Source organism: Oncorhynchus nerka, linkage group LG22 (genome assembly GCF_034236695.1).
Source record: "Oncorhynchus nerka isolate Pitt River linkage group LG22, Oner_Uvic_2.0, whole genome shotgun sequence".
Lineage (NCBI taxonomy): Eukaryota > Metazoa > Chordata > Actinopteri > Salmoniformes > Salmonidae > Oncorhynchus > Oncorhynchus nerka.
In genome coordinates, this window is record NC_088417.1 from 106827151 (window position 1) to 106852549 (window position 25399).

General features: G+C 43.4%; 2 protein-coding genes across 2 annotated transcripts in view; one reads left to right on the top strand and one right to left on the bottom strand.

Annotated features, from left to right (window-relative positions):
- The window catches only part of LOC135563727 (galactose-1-phosphate uridylyltransferase-like), a 60171-nt gene extending 55027 nt beyond the window's left edge, over positions 1-5144 (bottom strand). Inside the window, exons 1-2 of the mRNA XM_065006845.1 lie at positions 4735-5144; positions 3925-4094 (exon numbers count right to left, since the gene is read on the bottom strand). Coding sequence (XP_064862917.1) covers positions 3925-4094; positions 4735-4771 — 207 coding nt within the window. The 5' untranslated portion in view covers positions 4772-5144. The remainder of the gene's footprint in view (positions 1-3924; positions 4095-4734) is intronic.
- A 2123-nt stretch (positions 5145-7267) lies between these two features.
- sigmar1 (sigma non-opioid intracellular receptor 1) lies at positions 7268-21467 on the top strand. The gene is made up of 4 exons (XM_029655192.2): positions 7268-7596; positions 11482-11682; positions 16647-16739; positions 18476-21467. The coding sequence occupies exons 1-4, from the start codon at positions 7452-7454 to the stop codon at positions 18703-18705; spliced, it is 669 nt and encodes a 222-aa protein (XP_029511052.1). The 5' UTR covers positions 7268-7451; the 3' UTR covers positions 18706-21467.
- The last annotated feature ends 3932 nt before the right edge of the window (positions 21468-25399 follow it).

Genomic DNA, 25399 nt, shown 5'->3' on the forward strand with positions numbered 1-25399 from the left:
AAATTCAACCAACTTATTGTGGGAAGCTTGTGGAAGGATACCTGAAACATTTGACCCAAGTTAAACAATTTAAAGGCAATGCTACCAAATACTAATTGAGTGTATGTAAACTTCTGACCCACTGGGAATATGATGAAAGAAATAAAAGCTGAAATAAATAATTCTCTCTACTATTATTCTGACATTTCACATTCTTAAAATGAAGTGGTGATTCTAACTGACCTAAGACAGGGCATTTGTACTAGGATTAAATGTCAGGTATTGTGAAAAACTGATTTAAAATGTATTTGGCTAAGGTGTATATAAACATCAAATTTCAACTGTACCTAATGGATCTACCTACTTTATCTCTACCTATCTACTGTATCTATATATCTCTACTGTATATATCTACTGCATCTACCTACTTTATCTCTACCTATCTACTGTATCTATATATCTCTACTGTATATATCTACTGCATCTACCTACTTTATCTCTACCTATCTACTGTATCTATCTACTGTATCTATCTACTGTATCTATCTACTGTATCTATCTACTTTATCTCTACCTATCTACTGTATCTACCTACTTTATCTCTACCTATCTACTGTATCTATATATCTCTACTGTATCTATCTACTGCATCTACCTACTTTATCTCTACCTATCTACTGTATCTATCTACTGTATCTATCTACTGTATCTATCTACTGTATCTATCTACTGCATCTACCTACTTTATCTCTACCTATCTACTGTATCTTCCTACTTTATCTCTACCTATCTACTGTATCTATATATCTCTACTGTATCTATCTACTGCATCTACCTACTTTATCTCTACCTATCTACTGTATCTATCTATCTCTACTGTATCTATCTACTGCATCTACCTACTTTATCTCTACCTATCTACTGTATCTATCTATCTCTACTGTATCTACCTACTGCATCTACCTACTTTATCTCTACCTATCTACTGTATCTATCTATCTCTACTGTATCTATCTACTGTATCTATCTACTGCATCTACCTACTTTATCTCTACCTATCTACTGTATCTACCTACTTTATCTCTACCTACCTACTGTATCTATCTCTACTGTATCTATCTACTGTATCTATCTATGGCATCTACCTATCTACTGCATCTATCTACTGCATCTATCTACTGTATATATCTACTGTATCTATCTACTGTATCTATCTACTGTATCTATCTATCTACTGCATATATCTACTGTATCTATCTACTGTATCTATCTACTGTATCTACCTACTTTATCTCTACCTATCTACTGTATATATCTCTCGACTGTATCTATGGCATCTACCTATCTACTGTATCTACTGTATCTATCTATGGCATCTACCTATCTACTGTATCTATCTATGGCATCTACCTATCTACTGTATCTATCTACTGTATCAATCTACTGTATCAATCTACTGTATCTATGGCATCTACCTATCTACTGTATCTATCTGCTGTATCTATCTATGGCATCTACCTATCTACACTGTATCTACCTATTTTATCTTTGGGGCAGCAGGTGGCCTAGTGGTTAGAGAATTAGGCCAGTAACAGAAAGGTCGCCAGATTGAATCCCTGAGCTGACAAGGTAAAAATGTGTCGTTTTGCCCCTGAACAAGGTAGTTAACCCACTGTTCCTAGGCTGTCATTGTAAATAAAAATGTGTTCTTAAGCATCGTGCCTTGTTAAATAAAGGTTAATAAAAATAGACATAATAAAATCTATCTCTGTGTGGTTTTTTTTGTGGTTTTTTATTTCACCTTTATGTAACCAGGTAGGCAAGTTGAGAACAAGTTCTCATTTACAATTGCGACCTGGCCAAGATAAAGCAAAGCAGTTCGACAGATACAACAACACAGAGTTACACATGGAGTAAAACAAACATACAGTCAATAATACAGTATAAAGAAGTCTATATACGATGTCAGCAAATGAGGTGAGAAGGGAGGTAAAGGCAAAAAAGGCCATGGTGGCAAAGTAAATACAATATAGCAAGTAAAACACTGGAATGGTAGTTTTGCAATGGAAGAATGTGCAAAGTAGAAATAAAAATAATGGGGTGCAAAGGAGCAAAATAAATACATTAATTAAATACAGTAGGGAAAAAGGTAGTTGTTTGGGCTAAATTATAGGTGGGCTATGTACAGGTGCAGTAATCTGTGAGCTGCTCTGACAGTTGGTGCTTAAAGCTAGTGAGGGAGATAAGTGTTTCCAGTTTCAGAGATGTTTGTAGTTCGTTCCAGTCATTGGCAGCAGAGAACTGGAAGGAGAGGCGGCCAAAGAAAGAATTGGTTTTGGGGATGACTAGAGAGATATACCTGCTGGAGCGTGTGCTACAGGTGGGAGATGCTATGGTGACCAGCGAGCTGAGATAAGGGGGGACTTTACCTAGCAGGGTCTTGTAGATGACATGGAGCCAGTGGGTTTGGCGACGAGTATGAAGCGAGGACCAGCCAACGAGAGCGTACAGGTTGCAATGGTGGGCAGTGTATGGGGCTTTGGTGACAAAACGGATTGCACTGTGATAGACTGCATCCAATTTGTTGAGTAGAGTGTTGGAGGCTATTTTATAGATGACATCACCGAAGTCGAGGATTGGTAGGATGGTCAGTTTTACAAGGGTATGTTTGGCAGCATGAGTGAAGGATGCTTTGTTGCGAAATAGGACGCCAATTCTAGATTTAACTTTGGATTGGAGATGTTTGATATGGGTCTGGAAGGAGAGTTTACAGTCTAACCAGACACCTAAGTATTTGTAGTTGTCCACGTATTCTAAGTCAGAGCCATCCAGAGTAGTGATGTTGGACAGGCGGGTAGGTGCTGGTAGCGATCGGTTGAAGAGCATGCATTTAGTTTTACTTGTATTTAAGAGCAATTGGAGGCCACAGAAGGAGAGTTGTATGGCATTGAAGCTTGCCTGGAGGGTTGTTAACACAGTGTCCAATGAAAGGCCAGAAGTATACAGAATGGTGTCGTCTGCGTAGAGGTGGATCAGAGACTCACCAGCAGCAAGAGCGACCTCATTGATGTATACAGAGAAGAGAGTCGGTCCAAGAATTGAACCCTGTGGCACCCCCAGAGACTGCCAGAGGTCCGGACAGCAGACCCTCCGATTTGACACACTACACTCTATCAGAGAAGTAGTTGGTGAACCAGGCGAGGCAATCATTTGAGAAACCAAGGCTGTCGAGTCTGCCGATGAGGATGTGGTGATTGACAGAGTCGAAAGCCTTGGCCAGATCAATGAATACGGCTGCACAGTAATGTTTCTTATCGATGGCGGTTAAGATATCGTTTAAGACCTTGAGCGTGGCTGAGGTGCACCCATGACCAGCTCTGAAACCAGATTGCATAGCAGAGAAGGTATGGTGAGATTAGAAATGGTCGGTAATCTGTTTGTTGACTTGGCTTTCGAAGACTGTAGAAAGGCATGGTAGGATAGATATAGGTCTGTAGCAGTTTGGGTCAAGAGTGTCCCCCCCTTTGAAGAGGGGGATGACCGCAGCTGCTTTCCAATCTTTGGGAATCTCAGACGACACGAAAGAGAGGTTGAACAGGCTAGTAAGAGGGGTGGCAACAATTTCGGCAGATAATTTTAGAAAGAAAGGGTCCAGATTGTCTAGCCCGGCTGATTTGTAGGGGTCCAGATTTTGCAGCTCTTTCAGAACATCAGCTGAACGGATTTGGGAGAAGGAGAAATGGGGAAGGCTTGGGCGAGTTGCTGTTGGGGGTGCAGTGATGTTGACCGGGGTAGGAGTTGCCAGGTGGAAAGCATGGCCAGCCGTAGAAAAATGCTTATTGAAATTCTCAATGATGGTGTGTGTGCTTTCTGTTGGTGTTCCCAGGACAGAGGGGGTTGTTTGGGTTGTGTCAGGGTTATAGGGTTAGAGGTCAAGGTTCTCACCTCTCCGTTGGCCCTGGTGTTCCCAGGACAGAGGGGGTTGTTTGGGTCGTGTTGAGGTACTTGGTCCTCCTCTTCCTTCTCCACCTGGCCACTCCAAGGTCTCTTCATCCTGTGGGCCGACACCAGAACCCACGTGTCCCGGAGGGGGTTGTAGCGCAGGTGCTGGTGCTCTGAGACAGACACAGACACAGAGAGAAAGAGAGATGTTTTTATCTCACTTTTGTATATTATCTACCTCACTTGCTTTGGCAATGTTAACACATGTTTCCCATGCCAATAAAGCCCCTTGAATTGATTTGAGAGAGAGAGAGAGAGAGAGACAGAGACACAGAGAGAGTGACAGAGAGAGTGACAGAGAGTGACAGAGAGAGAGACAGAGAGAGAGACAGAGAGAGAGACAGAGAGACAGACAGATGCACATACACACAGTTAGCTAATTAGGTCATCTCAAGAACTAACCACGGATTCTGTTGTAGTCCAGCCTCATTTTTTATAATCGGTAGAGGTTCAGTCACAGGTGAAAGTTATACCAATTAAAGTATATCTGGGCTGCGCTCTATAACATGGCCTGCAGGTGACACCAGAGATGCATCCATGTACTTTATATACCAAAACAGGAACTGAATCACGGGTTGTAATTCTGTGGTAACATAAAGTCTTGCTGACTGAACATGTAAAGTAATTGGACTATAAAAAGTAACATTATGCTCCTTTAATCAATAACTCCTAAAAGACCAGATGCACTAATAGTCTGTAGTCGTGTTTTAGTAGTGTGTTCTTGCAAATCATGTTCCAGGAATGAGATATTACCCTTTGGATCAAAGCGGAGTTCATTATTGCTGCTCATTGCGTTGGTCTATGTTGTTGTCACAACGCCGACGACGTGAAAGTCCACCTGTGTCCAGCCCTACTTTACTAAACCTATCTCTGTGTCAGTACCAGTGGTGGCTCGGATTGTCTTCAGTCTGACATCTATAAGATCAACCCTAACCCTGCTTTGAGTTGGTGCTGTTTCGAAAGCGCTCTGCCGCTAATTACTCTCGGAATAGAACCAGTGGAGAGAATGAAAGCTGCGCAGATGAACGCAGGATTCCAGACGTAACGCAAGGTATACTAGTGGACGCGTTCAGAATCATGCGGAACATTCAGATAGATATGTGTTGTTAAATGTTTGTCTTGGTAGGAGACAATCTTACATATAGTGGCTTTCTGATAACTAGAACAACACCAGTGACTTAATGGCAACAAAAGCAAGCTCAACGACAATATTGACACCGCCACCATGCCTGCGTGACATTTTTTCACCATTCTGATTGGATATCATTTCAACTCGTCTCGTCAATTTCTTCCGCATCATTCGTTCTAGGTTGGTCAGTTACTGAATGAGGATGGATACCTTCTTTCATATGGGGAATTTCTTGATCCATTTCAAATTCCAATAACCCTGAAATAATATGAAATTGTTTATGATGGGGAGGTTGTATATTTTTTTTAATTCCTCTGGGGTTTATGTAAGTAACATAGATTTACATGAAAATGTATTAATTGGCTAAATTAACATTAAAGATAAATGTAGTAATAAACAGATTAGGATTTTTTTGTGATACTACAATTCCCTCAGCAAGATTATTTTGGACAGAAATCTATGGTGATAAACAATGGGGGAAAGCATGGAAAATTGCTAACAAATATTATATCAGTAACAGGGTAAAGGACGTTTAATTTAAAATGTTACATAGAATGTATCATGTGAAACATGTTTTGGAAAGATTCAAGCTGAAATTGACGAAAAATTGGATTTCTGTGGAATGTAGGAGACATTAATGTGATTTCTGTGGAATGTAGGAGACATTAATGTGATTTCTGTGGAATGGAGGAGACATTAATGTGATTTCTGTGGAATGGAGGAGACATTAATGTGATTTCTGTGGAATGTAGGAGACATTAATGTGATTTCTGTGGAATGGAGGAGACATTAATGTGATTTCTGTGGAATGTAGGAGACATTAATGTGATTTCTGATTTCTGTGGAATGGAGGAGACATTAATGTGATTTCTGTGGAATGGAGGAGACATTAATGTGATTTCTGTGGAATGGAGGAGACATTAATGTGATTTCTGTGGAATGGAGGAGACATTAATGTGATTTCTGTGGAATGGAGGAGACATTAATGTTTCTGTGGGAATGATTTCTGTGGAATGGAGGAGACATTAATGTGATTTCTGTGGAATGGAGGAGACATTAATGTGATTTCTGTGGAATGGAGGAGACATTAATGTGATTTCTGTGGAATGTAGGAGACATTAATGTGATTTCTGTGGAATGGAGGAGACATTAATGTGATTTCTGTGGAATGTAGGAGACATTAATGTGATTTCTGTGGAATGGAGGAGACATTAATGTGATTTCTGTGGAATGGAGGAGACATTAATGTGATTTCTGTGGAATGGAGGAGACATTAATGTGATTTCTGTGGAATGGAGGAGACATTAATGTGATTTCTGTGGAATGGAGGAGACCATTTTGCCTGTTTTTATAGCAGAATGGTTTGGATTGACATTAGGGCCGGTTGTACAATTTAATGTTTTTATATGATTTATTTCAGAAATTCTGACATTGATAAAGATGTAGTATATTTAATTCAACTACTAATAATATTAGGTACATTTCATATTCAAAAATGCAAATGGGCTAATTCAAAACCTAACTTCTTTCACTTTATAAATTAATTTAAACAATATGGCACCACTTTAACTAAAATGAAAAACAAAAAGGCAATTGAAACTTGTATTAATAATGATTATGATTTGTTTGTTTCTGATTCCTGGCAATGTAAATCGTTTGTATGTATGCTGGTTTGCATGTGACTATTCCAATTCAAGGGGCTTTATTGGCATGGGAAACATGTGTTAACGTTGCCAAAGCAAGTGAGGTAGATAATATACAAAAGTGAAATAAACAATAAAAATGAACAGTAAACATTACACATACAGAAGTTTCAAAACAATAAAGACATTACAAATGTCATATATATATATATATATATACACAGTGTTGTAAGAATGTACAAATATTCCTCTTCTGCTCGTTGATAAAAGCCGTTCTTGGTTGGGGGGAGTACAGAGGTGAAAGGTAAGGCGCCTCCCCCATTGAGAATGATAGAGGTCTCTAGTGGACAAAAGCCTGCTATAGCAGGGCAGCGCCATTCAGGGCTTTCACCAGTTTCATGTCGTCAACTGGGTGGGACTTCCAGCTTCATTGGCTGATCCCTCCTGGTGACCCGGTTGAAGTCCTGTCCAATAGGGTCATCATGAGGGATCAGCCAATCATTTGGGAGAAAATGGACTACTTCAAACTGGAGATAAACGCAATGGCGCTGCCCATGCTGTCTCAGACGCGATAATGACACATACACAGACGAGTTATGTATCTATCTCTATGGGTGCCTTCGCATAACTTCCGTCTGTCTTCGCTGTAGCTCTTGTCTGTTTCTCTGGTCGTGGTGTTCTACCACTCAATCTCAGTCATGTCTTGGACAACTAAAGTGTTAAAGTTAATCGTGCTGGCTGGAGTGTCTGTGTTGATAGTGATGTACCTGCGGCAGTGGATGGCCAACAAACACTATGTCTTCACGAAGGAAGATGTTGCTGTACTGGCCAAGCGATACGCAGGTAAATGGATAGTTGGCTAGTCAGGGGAGCATTCATTACGGAAGAACTACACGGAAGCAAACCAGCACACGATAGTTTCTATTGGACAAATTCAGATAGTTCTCTCCGTTTAAGAAACGTTTTACAACATAATCTGCGTAATGAATACGCTCCAGATAACCATTAAATGGATATGTGTGATGGTTAGCTTAACATCACGAGAAAGACTAGTGCAATTAAGTGATGATGCTATCTAAGCCGGGTTACCAACATATTCAAATACATATTTTCATTCAACTTTAGCTTGATGAATTCATTCATACTATTTCATCCGTCCACAAGATATAATCCCGACACAATGCTAAGGTTGTTACCAAACCCGGCTGGTCGAAAGTTCAATCGGTTCGGGTGAAAAAGACTACCCTGTCGTTCAGTCTATTGGTTCTGTATCTATGGACCCGACCCAGTCGTTCAGTCTATTGGTTCTGTATCTATGGACCCGACCCAGTCGTTCAGTCTATTGGTTCTGTATCTATGGACCCGACCCAGTCGTTCAGTCTATTGGTTCTGTATCTATGGACCCGACCCAGTCGTTCAGTCTATTGGTTCTGTATCTATGGACACGACCCAGTCGTTCTGTATCTATGGACCCGACCCAGTCGTTCAGTCTATTGGTTCTGTATCTATGGACCCGACCCAGTCGTTCAGTCTATTGGTTCTGTATCTATGGACACGACCCAGTCGTTCAGTCTATTGGTTCTGTATCTATGGACGTGTCCCAGTCGTTCAGTCTATTGGTTCTGTATCTATGGACCCGACCCAGTCGTTCAGTCTATTGGTTCTGTATCTATGGACCTGACCCAGTCGTTCAGTCTATTGGTTCTGTATCTATGGACCTGACCCAGTCGTTCAGTCTATTGGTTCTGTATCTATGGACGTGTCCCAGTCGTTCAGTCTATTGGTTCTGTATCTATGGACACGACCCAGTCATTCGTTCTAAATATTCCATTGCCATACTGGCTGGCAACGTTCTTATCGCTAGCTAGCCAACTACGGCTAACTTAGTCACGTCAACAAGCCAGAATAACAGTGAAGTAGCTGCATTTGTTTAAGCTGTTTTCAAGTGACATGTATTTGGATACATCCGTAACAATGAGCCAATGAGGCGCTGTTTCGCCTGGCATTGAAAATGTGCTCACTCCTCAGGACACTGTTGTTCAGAGGAACTAGCCAACAACACAGTCAACACAATCACTTTAAACTGAAGCTGGAAAGACTGCAAACGAACTGCATTTCGTTTCGTTTAACCTTTTTTCAATACAAATGCATTTGTATGCATCCACATCCGGCTGCCTCTCTGTCTCGTCCACTCCATCCACATCCATACAAATGATGGATGCCGGCTGCCTCTCTGTCTCGTCCACTCCATCCACATCCATACAAATGATGGATGCCGCTGCCTCTCTGTCTCGTCCACTCCATCCACATCCATACAAATGATGGATGCCGGCTGCCTCTCTGTCTCGTCCACTCCATCCACATCCATACAAATGATGGATGCCAGCTGTCTCGTCCACTCCATCCACATCCATACAAATGATGGATGCTGCCTCTCTGTCTCGTCCACTCCATCCACATCCATACAAATGATGGATGCCGGCTGCCTCTCTGTCTCGTCCACTCCATCCACATCCATACAAATGATGGATGCCGGCTGCCTCTCTGTCTCGTCCACTCCATCCACATCCATACAAATGATGGATGCCGGCTGCCTCTCTGTCTCGTCCACTCCATCCACATCCATACAAATGATGGATGCCGGCTGCCTCTCTGTCTCGTCCACTCCATCCACATCCATACAAATGATGGATGCCGGCTGCCTCTCTGTCCACTCCATCCACATCCATGATGGATGCCACATCCATACAAATGATGGATGCCGGCTGCCTCTCTGTCTCGTCCACTCCATCCACATCCATACAAATGATGGATGCCGGCTGCCTCTCTGTCTCGTCCACTCCATCCACATCCATACAAATGATGGATGCCGGCTGCCTCTCTGTCTCGTCCACTCCATCCACATCCATACAAATGATGGATGCCGGCTGCCTCTCTGTCTCGTCCACTCCATCCACATCCATACAAATGATGCCAGCTGATTCATGATGCCGGCTGCCTCTCTGTCTCGTCCACTCCATCCACATCCATACAAATGATGGATGCCGGCTGCCTCTCTGTCTCGTCCACTCCATCCACATCCATACAAATGATGGATGCCGGCTGCCTCTCTGTCTCGTCCACTCCATCCACATCCATACAAATGATGGATGCTGCCTCTCTCTCTCGTCCACTCCATCCACATCCATACAAATGATGGATGCCGGCTGCCTCTCTGTCTCGTCCACTCCATCCACATCCATACAAATGATGGATGCCGGCTGCCTCTCTGTCTCGTCCACTCCATCCACATCCATACAAATGATGGATGGATGCCTCTCTGTCTCGTCCACTCCATCTCTGTCAAATGATGGATGCGTCCACTCCATCCACATCCATACAAATGATGGATGCCGGCTGCCTCTCTGTCTCGTCCACTCCATCCACATCCATACAAATGATGGATGCCGGCTGCCTCTCTGTCTCGTCCACTCCATCCACATCCATACAAATGATGGATGCCGGCTGCCTCTCTGTCTCGTCCACTCCATCCACATCCATACAAATGATGCCAGCTGATTCATGATTCCGGCTGCCTCTCTGTCTCGTCCACTCCAGCCACATTCATTAATGGGAGATCAAATTTGAATATTGAAACAAAGTTGCAAATATCGGAGAGACAGACAGGTTTATACACATCTGTGGTTGAAAGCTTAATGTGAGATAATGTCTAGATGCTTTTTATAGTGGAGATCAAGTTTATAAATTGCCTGGCTGGGCTGATGAGAGAGTGGATTGGTGCAGTCGGATGGAACAGAGTAAATAGGCATTTTAACGTCATACATTTAGCCGGTGGTAACTTGTGGAATAGACCCTGCCTGTAATGTGGTTTTAACCAATCAGCATTCAGGATTAGACCCAACCCTTGTGTAGTTAAACAATAAGGCATGAGGAGGTGTGGTATATGGCCAATATACCACGACTAATGGCTGTTCTTTGCACTATGCAATACAGAGTGCCTGGATAGAGCCCGTAGCCATTTAAATATTATAAACAGGCTGGTTCGAGCCCTGCATGCTGAATGGCTGAAAGCCTGTGGTATATCAGACCATATACCACAGGTATGACAAAACATGTATTTTTACTGTTCTAATTATGTTGGTAACCAGTTTAAAATAGCAATAAGGCACCTCGGGTTTGTGGTATATGGCCAATATACCACAGGTAAGGGCTGTGTCTAGGCACTCCTTGTGCGTAAGAACAGCCCTTAGCCGTGGTATATTGGCCATTTACCACACCCCCTGATGTCTTATTGCTTCAATAACACACAAGTTAACTAGCTGGCATAGTTGATTGGCTATGCCGGGTCAGCAACTGGCTGTAGGATTAGACCCAAGCATGTAGCTAGCTGTAATTGTAATATGCTGGCCTTCTAGATCTAGTTAGCCACATGACCCTGCTAGCCAAATGGTTTTGACTAGGAGGTGGATTAGCAGTTGAGAGAGGTGAGTGAGAGCTCTTGCAAGCTAACATCAGCATGCTATCTTTTTAAAAGGGGAGGGTTCATCGATGATAAGAGTGAGGTCAGGGACATGCTAGACATGAGGTATAGTTTACTGCTGTTGACAAGAAACCTCTACCCATTCCATAGTTGTTTTTTTCTCATGTCTGGTAATACTGATTTATCACTGCTCTACATGTGGTTTTGAGGCCAGGACAAAACAACTGTGTTGATGATGTCTCCTCCAGGCCAGGACCACGACCAGGCGTTCTCCAAGGTGGTGGTGGAACTGCGGAGGAAGTACCCGGGTCACATCCTGCCGGACGAGGACCTGCAGTGGGTGTTTGTCAACGCAGGCGGCTGGATGGGGTCCATGTGTCTGCTCCACGCCTCCCTCACCGAGTACGTCCTGCTGTTCGGCACCGCCGTGGACACCGGAGGACACTCAGGTCAGGATCACTCTGGGTTCACACACGGCCTCTATGGGTCATAAGTAAAACATGTATTGTCATGTTTATGCAACCTTTATTCAACCAGGCAAGTCAGTTAAGAACAAAGTCTTATTTTCAATGACTGCCTGGGAACTGTGAGTTAACTGCCTGTTCAGGGGCAGAACGACAGATTTGTACCTTGTCGGCTCGGGGATTTGATTTTGCAACCTTTCAGTTATTTTTTTGTTATTTTTATGTCACCTTTATTTAACCAGGTAAGCTAGTTGAGAACACCTTTATTTAACCAGGTAGGCCAGTTGAGAACACCTTTATTTAACCAGGTAGTCTAGTTGAGAACACCTTTATTTAACCAGGTAGGCTAGTTGAGAACACCTTTATTTAACCAGGTAGGCCAGTTGAGAACACCTTTATTTAACCAGGTAGGCTAGTTGAGAACACCTTTATTTAACCAGGTAGTCTAGTTGAGAACACCTTTATTTAACCAGGTAGGCTAGTTGAGAACACCTTTATTTAACCAGGTAGGCCAGTTGAGAACACCTTTATTTAACCAGGTAGGCTAGTTGAGAACACCTTTATTTAACCAGGTAGGCTAGTTGAGATCACCTTTATTTAACCAGGTAGGCCAGTTGAGAACACCTTTATTTAACCAGGTAGTCTAGTTGAGAACACCTTTATTTAACCAGGTAGTCTAGTTGAGAACACCTTTATTTAACCAGGTAGTCTAGTTGAGAACACCTTTATTTAACCAGGTAGGCCAGTTGAGAACACCTTTATTTAACCAGGTAGGCCAGTTGAGAACACCTTTATTTAACCAGGGAGGCCAGTTGAGAACACCTTTATTTAACCAGGGAGGCCAGTTGAGAACACCTTTATTTAACCAGGGAGGCCAGTTGAGAACACCTTTATTTAATCAGGTAGGCCAGTTGAGAACACCTTTATTTAACCAGGTAGGCCAGTTGAGAACAAGTTCTCAATTTACAACTGCGACCTGGCCAAGATAAAGCATAGCAGTGTGAACAGACAACAACAGAGTTACACATAGAATAACATGGAATAAACAATAAACAAGCCAATAACACAATAAACAAGTCAATGACACAGTAGAATAAAATAAAGTCTATATACAGTGTGTGCAAAAGGCATGAGGAGGGAGGCAATAAATAGGCCATAGTAGGGAATAATGACAATTTAGCAGATTAACACTGGAGTGATAGATGAGCAGATGATGATGTGCAAGTAGTGATACTGGTGTGCAAAAGAGCAGAAAAGTAAATAAAACAATATGGGGATGAGGTAGGTAAATTGGGTGGGCTATTTACAGATGGACTATGTACAGCTGCAGTGATCGGTTAGCTGCTCAGATAGTTGATGTTTAAAGTTAGTGAGGGAAATATAAATCTCCAGCTTCGACAATTTTCTTTGCAATTCGTTCCAGTCACTGGCAGCAGAGAACTGGAAGGAAAGGCAGCCAAAGGAGGTGTTGGCTTTGGGGGCGACCAGTGAGCTATACCTGCTGGAGCGTGTGCTACGGGTGGGTGCTGCTATCGTGACCAGTGAGCTGAGATAAGGCGGTGAAATACCTAGCATAGACTTATAGATGACCTGGAGCCAGTGGGTCTGGCGACGAATATGTAGCGAGGGCCAGCCAACGAGAGCATACAGGTCGCAGTGGTGGGTAGTATAAGGTGCTTTGGTGACAAAACGGATGGCACTGTAATAGACTGCATCCAGTTTGCTGAGTAGAGTGTTGAAAGCTATTTTGTAGGTGACATTGCCGAAGTTGAGGATCGGTAGGATAGTCAGTTTTACTAGGGTAAGTTTGGCGGCGTGAGTGAAGGAGGCTTTGTTACGAAATAGGAAGCAGATTCTGGATTTGATTTTGGATTGGAGATGTTTAATATGAGTCTGGAAGGAGAGTTTAGTATAGCCAGACACCTAGGTATTTGTAGTTGTCCACATATTCAAGGTCGGAACCGTCCAGGGTGGTGATGCTATTCGGGCGGGCAGGTTTAGGCAGCAAACGGTTGAAAAGCATGGGTTTAGTTTTACTTGCATTTAAGAGCAGTTGGAGGCCACGGAAGGAGTGTTGTATGGCATTGAAGCTAGTATGATAGGTATTTTATTATTTATATTTTATTTATTATTGTATTATTGACTGTATGTTTGTTTTCTCCATGTGTAACTCTGTTGTTTCTGTCGCACTGCTTATCTTGGCCAGGTGGCAGTTGTAAATGAGAACTTGTTCTCAACTAGACTACCTGGTTAAATAAAGGTGTTCACAACTAGCCTACCTGGTTAAATAAAGGTGTTCACAACTAGCCTACCTGGTTAAATAAAGGTGTTCTCAACTAGACTACCTGGTTAAATAAAGGTGTTCTCAACTAGACTACCTGGTTAAATAAAGGTGTTCTCAACTGGCCTACCTGGTTAAATAAAGGTGTTCTCAACTGGCCTACCTGGTTAAATAAAGGTGTTCTCAACTAGCCTACCTGGTTAAATAAAGGTGTTCTCAACTGGCCTACCTGGTTAAATAAAGGTGTTCTCAACTAGACTACCTGGTTAAATAAAGGTGTTCTCAACTGGCCTACCTGGTTAAATAAAGGTGTTCTCAACTGGCCTACCTGGTTAAATAAAGGTGTTCTCAACTGGCCTACCTGGTTAAATAAAGGTGTTCTCAACTGGCCTACCTGGTTAAATAAAGGTGTTCTCAACTAGCCTACCTGGTTAAATAAAGGTGTTCTCAACTGGCCTACCTGGTTAAATAAAGGTGTTCTCAACTAGCCTACCTGGTTAAATAAAGGTGTTCTCAACTAGACTACCTGGTTAAATAAAGGTGAAATTAACAAAATGTGCAGTGTAATGTGTTGTTTTACAGGTTCAGCCATAGTAGTATGATAGGTCAAATCAAACTTAATTTGCCGAATACAACTTATAGTGAAATTACTTACAATTACTTACCCTTAACCAACAACGCAGTTCAAGAAAGTGTTATGAAGATATTTACCAAATAAACTGCTGCTGGTTACTGACCCAACTCTCTACCACTAGTCTACCTGCTGGTTACTGACCCAACTCTCTAACCACTAGTCTACCTGCTGGTTACTGACCCAACTCTCTAACCACTAGTCTACCTGCTGGTTACTGACCCAACTCTCTAACCACTAGTCTACCTGCTGGTTACTGGCCCAACACTGACCACTAGTCTACCTGCTGGTTACTGACCCAACTCTCTAACCACTAGTCTACCTGCTGGTTACTGGCCCAACACTGACCACTAGTCTACCTGCTGGTTACTGGCCCAACACTGACCACTAGTCTACCTGCTGGTTACTGACCCAACTCTCTAACCACTAGTCTACCTGCTGGTTACTGGCCCAACACTCTAACCACTAGTCTACCTGCTGGTTACTGGCCCAACTCTGTAACCACTAGTCTACCTGCTGGTTACTGACCCAACTCTCTAACCACTAGTCTACCTGCTGGTTACTGGCCCAACACTCTAACCACTAGTCTACCTGCTGGTTACTGGCCTGCTGGTTACTGGCCTAACTCTCTAACCACTAGGCTACCTGCTGGTTACCAACTAACCACTAGTCTACCTGCTGGTTACTGGACCACTAGTCTACCTGCTGGTTACTGACCCAACTCAACCACTAGTCTACCTGCTGGTTACTGGCCCAACCCAACTCTAACCACTGACCAACTCTCTAGTCCACTACCTGCTGGTTACTGACCCAACTCTCTAACCACTAGTCTACCTGCTGGTTACTGGCCCAACACTGACCACTAGTCTACCTGCTGGTTACTGACCCAACTCTCTAACCACTAGTCTACCTGCTGGTTACTGGCCCAACACTGACCACTAGTCTACCTGCTGGTTACTGGTCCCTGCTGGTTAACACTGACCACTAACCACTACCTGCTGGTTACTGGCCCTAACTCTCTAACCACTAGTCTACCTGCTGGTTACTGGCCCAACACTGACCACTAGTCTACCTGCTGGTTACTGGCCTAACTCTCTAACCACTAGTCTACCTGCTGGTTACTGGCCCAACACTGACCACTAGTCTACCTGCTGGTTACCTACCCAACGCTCTAACCACTAGTCTACCTGCTGGTTACTGGCCCAACACTGACCACTCTAACCACTAGGCTACCTGCTGGTTACTGACCTAACCACTACTACTGCTGGTTACTGGCCTACCACTAGTCTACCTGCTGGTTACTGGCCCAACACTAGACCACTAGTCTACCTGCTGGTTACTGGCCTAACTCTCTAACCACTAGTCTACCTGCTGGTTACTGGCTACCTGCTGGTTACTGACCCAACTGTCTACCTGCTGGTTACTGGCCCAACACTGGTCTACCTGCTTACTGGTTACTACCTGCTGGTTACTGGCCCAACGTCTACTAACCACTAGTCTACCTGCTGGTTACTGGCCCAACTCTCTAACCACTAGGCTACCTGCTGGTTACTGGCCCAACGCTCTAACCACTAGTCTACCTGCTGGTTACTGACCCAACTCTCTAACCACTAGTCTACCTGCTGGTTACTGACCCAACTCTCTAACCACTAGTCTACCTGCTGGTTACTGACCCAACTCTCTAACCACTAGTCTACCTGCTGGTTACTGGCCCAACTCTCTAACCACTAGGCTACCTGCTGGTTACTGGCCCAACTCTAACCACTAGTCTACCTGCTGCTTACTGGCCCCACTCTCTAACCACTAGTCTACCTGCTGGTTACTGGCCCAACTCTAACCACTAGTCTACCTGCTGCTTACTGGCCCCACTCTCTAATCACTAGTCTACCTGCCACCGTATAAGTAGTGCCCTATGAGGGCAATAGGGTGCCATTTGAGTCACGTCATCAGTCTTTCCTCATTCTTAACGTCTTCTATCCTCCATCGTATCACTCTGTGCCTCCTGTTTTGTTTTTAACTTGTTGAAATTGTCTTAAGGTCGTTACTGGGCTGAAATATCAGACACCATCATCTCTGGGACCTTCAGGCAGTGGAAGGAGGGATCGACTAAGAGTGAAATGTACTATCCAGGTAAGACCACAGAGATCCTATTAAATTCTATATTTAAATGTATACATTTAGACACTACAGCTGTTCTACCCAGGTAAAACACCGGTCAATGAGGTAGGTAGCCTCGCGGTTAAGAACGTATTTATTCATCCGTTATTTTACCAGGTAAGTTGACTGAGAACACGTTCTCATTTGCAGCAACGACCTGGGGAATAGTTACAGGGGAGAGGGGGATGAATGAGCCAATTATAAACTGGGGATTATTAGGTGACCATGATTGTTTGAGGGCCAGATTGGGAATTTAGCCAGGACACAGGGGTTAACAACCCTACTCTTATGATAAGTGCCATGGGATCTTTAATGACCAGTGTCAGGACACCCGTTTAACGTCCCATCCAAAAGACAGCACCCCACACAGAGCAATGACCCCTCACTGCCCTGGGGCAATGGGATATTATTTAGACCAGAGAAAGAGTGCCTCCTACTGGCCCTCCAACACCACTTCCAGCAGCATCTGGTCTCCCATCCAGGGACCTGACCAGGATCAACCCTGCTTAGCTTCAGAAGCAAGCCAGCAGTGGTATGCAGGGTGGTATGCTGCTGACCAGGACCAACCCTGCTTAGCTTCAGAAGCAAGCCAGCAGTGGTATGCAGGGTGGTATGCTGCTGACCAGGACCAACCCTGCTTAGCTTCAGAAGCAAGCCAGCAGTGGTATGCAGGGTGGTATGCTGCTGACCAGGACCAACCCTGCTTAGCTTCAGAAGCAAGCCAGCAGTGGTATGCAGGGTGGTATGCTGCTGGCAATGTATGGTCAGTAATGTCGTAGATAATTGTTTCAGAAATATAATATAATACTCTCAGAAGAACTTTTGAATTCAATGTAGCCTTTAATACAAGTTATTAAAGCCGTGCTGGTCCGCGGAACAGCCGCCGCTTCTTAGCACTGGCTCTGCTTTTATACATACATAGTATTGGGGTACATCACATATGTAAATAGAGCTACTCCCCTTTAGTATCTGGTTTTGGCTACAACGATGGCAGAACTCTTTCCATGTTCTATAAATAATGTATGTACTGCACGCCTATGTTTTACGTGTTAGTCATCAGTTATCTTGCCTACATCTTTCTTCCTGTATCCTGCTGACCACAGCACGTTCAGCTGTCATGAATGCACTTATGGTCTTGGTTAATGTATTCTTTCAAAAATAGAGTATGGTCTGGGTGTCATATGGCCTGGATATCATCTTCTCTTAATGTGCATGTTCTTGCTACTTCAGCCTAGCAGCCAAACCTATCTACATGCAATGCTGAGCTTTCCTCAATGGTTCGCTCCAACAGTAACTAAAAGTCTCTGAGCCGACTAGGTGAAAAATCTGTCGATGTTCCCTTGAGCAAGGCACTTAATCCTAATTGCTCTTGTAAGTGGCTCTGGAGACGAGAGTGTTAAATGACTCACTAGTGTAAGTGGCTCTGGATAAGAGAGTCTGTTAAATGACTCACTACTGTAGTGGCTCTGGATAAGAGAGTCTGTTAAATGACTCACTACTGTAGTGGCTCTGGATAAGAGAGTATGTTAAATGACTCACTACTGTAGTGGCTCTGGATCAGCGAGTCTGCTAAATTACTCACTACTGTAAGTGGCTCTAAATTACTAACATGTCAAAGTAAACTAGCCTACCTACTAGTTAGGTGGAGTGGGCCTACATTCTAGCATCTTCTGTATCAGGTGTGTGTTGACAGGTGTGTGTGTTGACAGGTGACACGATAGTCCACACGGTAGGCGAGGCGACGTCGGTCCAGTGGAGTGCTGGGACTTGGATGGTGGAGTACGGCAGAGGATTCATCCCCTCCACACTGGGCTTCGCCCTGGCAGACACTCTGTTCAGCACGCAGGACTTCCTCACTATGTTCTACACCATACGGGTCTACGCCAAGGGAATGCTGCTGGAGGCCAATACACTACTCACTGAGGCTGGCGTCTTCTGAGGAACCTGACCCCTAACCCTCTCTGCGGCTGGCGTCTTCTGAGGAACCTGACCCCTAACCCTCTCTGCGGCTGATGTCTTCTGAGGAACCTGACCCCTAACCCTCTCGGAGACTGGAGTCTTCTGAGGAACCTGACCTCTAAACCCTGAAACGTATTGAGTTAGATATACAGTAGCAATCAAAAGTTTGGTGACTTACTCATTCAAGGATGTTTCTTTATTTTTACTACTTTCTACATTAGAGAACAATAGTGAAGACAAACTATGAAATAACACATATGGAATCATGTAGTAACCAAAAAGTGTTAAACAAATCAAAATATATTTTTAATTGGAGATTCTTCAAAGTAGCCACCCTTTGCCTTGATGACAGCTTTGCACACACTTGGCATTCTCTTTCTCTCAACCAGCTTCACCTGGAATGCTTTTCCAACAGTCTTGAATGAGTTCCCACATATGCTGAGCATATGGAGGTGTGTTGGGTCATTGTCCTATTGAAAACAAATGATAGTCCCACTAAGGACAAACCAGATGGGATGGCGTATTGCTGCAGAATGCTGTGGTAGCCATGCTGGTTAAGAGTGCATTGAATTCTAAATCAATCACAGACAGTGTCACCAGCAAAGCACTCCCACACCACCTCCTCCATGCTTCACGGTGAGAACTACACATGCGTAGATCATCACCTACTCTGTGCCACCAAAGACACGGCGGTCTTCTCACATTTGAACTCATTAGACCAAAGGACAGATTTTCACCAGTCTAATGTCCTTTGATTTGATTTGATTTGCTCGTGTTTCTTGGCCCAAGCAAGTCTCTTCTTCTTATTGGTGTCCTTTAGTAGTGGTTTCTTTGCAGCAATTTGACCATAGAGGCCTGATTCACCCAGTCTCCTCTGAACAGTTGATGTTGAGATGTGTCTGTTACTTGAACTCTGAAGCATTTATTTAGGCAGCAATTTCTGAGGGTGGTACCTAATGAACTTCTCCTCTGCAGCAGAGGTAACTCTGGGTCTTCCTTTCCTGTGGCGGTCCTCATGAGAGACAGTTTCATCATAGCGCTGGATGGTTTTTGCAACTGCACTTGAAGAAACCTTATGTTTTTGACATTTTCTGGATTGACTGACCTACCTTTTCTTAAAGTAATGATGGACTGTGGTTTCTCTTTGCTTATTTGAGTTCTAGTCATAATATGGACTTGGTCTTTTACCAAATAGGGCTATCTTCTGTACACCACCCCTACCTTGTCACAACACAACTCAACTCAACTCACAGCTCAAATGCATTAAGAAGGAAAGAAATTCCACACATGAACTATTAACAAGGCACACCTGTTAATAGAAATGCATTCCAGGCGACTACCTCATGAAGCTGGTTGAGAGAATGTCAAGAGTGTGCAAAGCTGTCATCAAGGCAAATGGTGGCTACTTTGAAGAATCTCAATATGATTCCATATGTGTTATTTCATAGTTGTTGATGTCTTCACTAGTATTCTACCATGTAGAAAATAGTAAAAAAATAAAGAAAAACCTTTGAATGAGTAGGTGTGTTCAAACTTTTGACTGGTTCTGTACGTGGTGATTGCTTCCTATCAACTAATAGCTACAGTTCCTTGCTCTGTTAGCTATAGCAGGCTAATAAGGTAGCTAGTAAGTTGTGTGGTCATTTAGCTAGATGGCTACAGTGCAACAAAAGCAATGTCCAACCTTTTCTAAACACATCAATAGCTATACATGTATGGCAAGTACTGTAGCAAATTGTATGTATTTGTCAACATTTTAAAGGAATGAGTAGATGGACATAACCTACTGCAATCATTCTGGTCACATTAAAATACTATTTTGGATAGTGTGTGTGACCTTTACAGCCTTTTAGTTTGTTCTTGGTGAGATTCTTTACAAATACTGCTGGTTGTCATTTCAGGAGATAGAAAGCCCACCCACAACCAGGTGAGAGGAGTTCCTTGCTAAGTAGTGAGCTTAATTCATAAATCAAGGGACAAGCGGAAAACCCGCAGACACTCGGCCCTCCGTGGAATGAGTTTGACACCTGTGTTGTAGCATTGGAAGGAGGGAGTTTTCATTGCTAAATCCATGGGATATATTATATAAGTGCACACCTTGGGAAGAGAATCGGGACTGTCCCCTTTTCTCCCGGCCAGTTCGACCATCCCCTCCTGCTCCTTGGCTGAGTGACTCATTGCGAGCTTACAGAACAGGCCTCTGGGCAGCTGAGCAGAAATGAAGGAAAACTACAATTCTGGAGGACCGATCATCCTTCCATTCCCTCCTCTCTACCCTCTCTTCCTCTGTATCCGCTACTAAAGCCACTTTCTACCACTAACCCTAGGAAACACTTTTGCACCACCTCCTCTTTAATCCTCCACACCTGCCTCCTCCTCCTCTGCAGACGACCTTGTCAACCACTTTGAAAAGAAGGTTGATGACACCCACTCCTTATTCACAAACAAAGGTCTTTGTTTCTGTCCATTTTGAGCCTGTAATCGAGCCCACAAATGCTGACGCTCCAGATACTCAACTAGTCTAAAGAAGTTTTATTGCTTCTTTAATGAGAACAACAGTTGTCAGCTGTTCTAACATAATTGCAAAAGGGTTTTCAAATGATCACTTAGCCTTTTAAAATGCTAAACTTGGATTAGCTAACACAACGTGCCATTGGAACACAGGTGTGATGGTTTCTGATAATGGTCCTCTGTACGCCTATGTAGATATTCCATAATAAAATCGGACTTTTCCAGCTACAACAGTCATTTACAACATTAACAATGTCTACACTGTATTTCTGATCAATTTGATGTTATTTTAATGGACAAAAAATGTGCTTTTCTTTCAAAAACAAGGACATTTCTATGTGACCCCAAACATTTAAACGGTAGTGTATGTGTCAACAGCACCCTTTTCCCTCTGTCTGCTGACCGGTCTAGATACAGTTAGAGACAGTATAGTCTGTTTACAGGTCTAGATACAGTATAGTCTGTTGACAGGTCTAGATACAGTTAGAGATAGTATAGTCTGACCGGTCTAGATACAGTTAGAGACAGTATAGTCTGACCGGTCTAGATACAGTTAGAGATAGTATAGTCTGACCGGTCTAGATACAGTTAGAGATAGTATCGTCTGACCGGTCTAGATACAGTTAGAGACAGTATAGTCTGACAGGTCTAGATACAGTTAGAGACAGTATAGTCTGTTTACAGGTCTAGATACAGTATAGTCTGTTTACAGGTCTAGAGACAGTATAGTCTGTTTACAGGTCTAGAGACAGTATAGTCTGACAGGTCTAGATACAGTTAGAGACAGTATAGTCTGTTTAAAGGTCTAGATACAGTATAGTCTGTTTACAGGTCTAGATACAGTATAGTCTGTTTACAGTTAGATACAGTATAGTCTGTTGACAGGTCTAGATACAGTATAGTCTGTTTACAGGTCTAGATACAGTTAGATACAGTATAGTCTGTTGACAGGTCTAGATACAGTTAGATACAGTATAGTCTGTTTACAGGTCTAGAGACAGTATAGTCTGTTGACAGGTCTAGATACAGTTAGATACAGTATAGTCTGTTTAAAGGTCTAGATACAGTTAGATACAGTATAGTCTGTTGACAGGTCTAGATACAGTATAGTCTGTTTACAGGTCTAGATACAGTATAGTCTGTTTACAGGTCTAGATACAGTTAGATACAGTATAGTCTGTTTACAGTTAGAGACAGTATAGTCTGTTGACAGGTCTAGATACAGTATAGTCTGACAGGTCTAGATACAGTATAGTCTGTTGACAGGTCTAGATACAGTATAGTCTGTTGACAGGTCTAGATACAGTATAGTCTGTTTACAGGTCTAGATACAGTATAGTCTGTTTACAGTTAGATACAGTATAGTCTGACAGGTCTAGATACAGTATAGTCTGTTTACAGGTCTAGATACAGTATAGTCTGTTGACAGGTCTAGATACAGTATAGTCTGTTTAAAGGTCTAGATACAGTATAGTCTGTTGACAGGTCTAGATACAGTATAGTCTGTTTACAGGTCTAGATACAGTATAGTCTGTTTACAGGTCTAGATACAGTTAGAGACAGTATAGTCTGTTTACAGGTCTAGATACAGTATAGTCTGTTTACAGGTCTAGATACAGTATAGTCTGTTTACAGGTCTAGATACAGTATAGTCTGTTGACAGGTCTAGATACAGTATAGTCTGTTTAAAGGTCTAGATACAGTTAGATACAGTATAGTCTGTTGACAGGTCTAGATACAGTATAGTCTGTTTACAGTTAGAGACAGTATAGTCTGTTGACAGGTCTAGATACAGTATAGTCTGTTTACAGGTCTAGAGACAGTATAGTCTGTTTACAGGTCTAGATACAGTATAGTCTGTTGACAGGTCTAGATACAGTATAGTCTGTTGACAGGTCTAGATACAGTATAGTCTGTTGACAGGTCTAGATACAGTGTAGTCTGTTGACAGGTCTAGATACAGTATAGTCTGTTGACAGGTCTAGATACAGTATAGTCTGTTTACAGGTCTAGATACAGTATAGTCTGTTTACAGGTCTAGATACAGTTAGAGACAGTATAGTCTGTTTAAAGGTCTAGATACAGTATAGTCTGTTTACAGGTCTAGATACAGTATAGTCTGTTTACAGGTCTAGATACAGTATAGTCTGTTTACAGGTCTAGATACAGTTAGAGACAGTATAGTCTGTTTAAAGGTCTAGATACAGTATAGTCTGTTTACAGGTCTAGATACAGTTAGAGACAGTATAGTCTGTTTACAGGACTAGATACAGTATAGTCTGTTTACAGTTAGATACAGTATAGTCTGTTTACAGGACTAGATACAGTATAGTCTGTTTACAGCATGGTCGAATAATGGTTGAATAATAATAAGGCAGAACAGTTGAAACTGGAGCAGCAGCACGGTCAGGTGGACTGGGGACAGCAAGGAGTCATCATGTCAGGTAGTCCTGGGGCATGGTCCTAGGGCTCAGGTCCTCCGAGAGAGAGTGTGACGACCCTCCCACTCTGTCTGCCGTATTCTCTCTTTGTTCTTGTTTCCTTATTAGGATGCTGGTGGGCGGAGTTGGGAGGGTCGTCAGCTACATGGGAAACACCTGGGCCCGGTGTCTCCCAGGATAAATACACCACTTCCCCATTCATGGAGGAGACTCTCTCCATGCAGAAACACCTGGGCCCGTTGTCTCCCAGGATAAATAGACCTCTTCCACATTCATGGAGGAGACTCTCTCCATGCAGACATACCTGGGCCAGGTGTCTCCCAGGATAAATACACCACTTCCCCATTCATGGAGGAGACTCTCTCCATGCAGACACACCTGGGCCCGGTGTCTCCCAGGATAAATACACCACTTCCACATTCATGGAGGAGACTCTCTCCATGCAGACACACCTGGGCCCGGTGTCTCCCAGGATAAATACACCACTTCCACATTCATGGAGGAGACTCTCTCCATGCAGACACCTTTATGGATTTTGTTGTGTTTCTTGGTGGTTTGAAACTTGAGCAGCAGCACGGCCAGGTGGACTGGGGACAGCAAGGAGTCATCATGTCAGGTAGTCCTGGGGCATGGTCCTAGGGCTCATGTCCTCCGAGAGAGAGAAAGAAAGAGAGGAGAGAATTAGAGAGCGCACACTTAGATTCACACAGGACACCGAATAGGACAGGAGAAGTACTCCAGATATAACAAACTGAACCTAGCCCCCCGACACAAACTACTGCAGCATAAATACTGGAGGCTGAGACAGAAGGGGTCAGGAGACACTGTGGCCCCATCCGAGGACACCCCCGAACAGGGCCAAACAGGAAGGATATAACCCCACCCACTTTGCCAAAGCACAGCCCCCACACCACTAGAGGGATATCTTCAACCACCAACATACCATCCTGAGACAAGGCTGAGTATAGCCCACAAAGATCTCCGCCATGGCACAACCCAAGGGGGGGCGCCAACCCAGACAGGATGACCACATCAGTGAATCAACCCACTCAGGTGACGCACCCCTTCCAGGGACGGCATGATAGAGCCCCAGTAAGCCAGTGACTCAGCCCCTGTAATAGGGTTAGAGGCAGAGAATCCCAGTGGAAAGAGGGGAACCGGCCAGGCAGAGACAGCAAGGGCGGTTCGTTGCTCCAGAGCCTTTCCGTTCACCTTCCCACTCCTGGGCCAGACTACACTCAATCATATGACCCACTGAAGAGATGAGTCTTCAGTAAAGACTTAAAGGTTGAGACCGAGTTTGCGTCTCTGACATGGGTAGGCAGACATGGGTAGGGAGGCTAGCACTGGAGTAATATGATCAAATTGTTTGGTTCTAGTCAGGATTCTAGCAGCCGTATTTAGCACTAACTGAAGTTTATTTAGTGCTTTATCCGGGTAGCCGGAAAGTAGAGCATTGCAGTAGTCTAACCTAGAAGTGACAAAAGCATGGATTCAGTTTTCTGCATCATTTTTGGACAGAAAGTTTCTGATTTTTGCAATGTAACGTAGATGGAAAAAAGCTGTCCTTGAAACAGTCTTGATATGTTCTTCAAAAGAGAGATCAGGGTCCAGAGTAACGCCAAGGTCCTTCACAGTTTTATTTGAGACGACTGTACAACCATTCAGATTAATTGTCAGATTCAACAGAAGATCTCTCTGTTTCTTGGGACCTAGAACAAG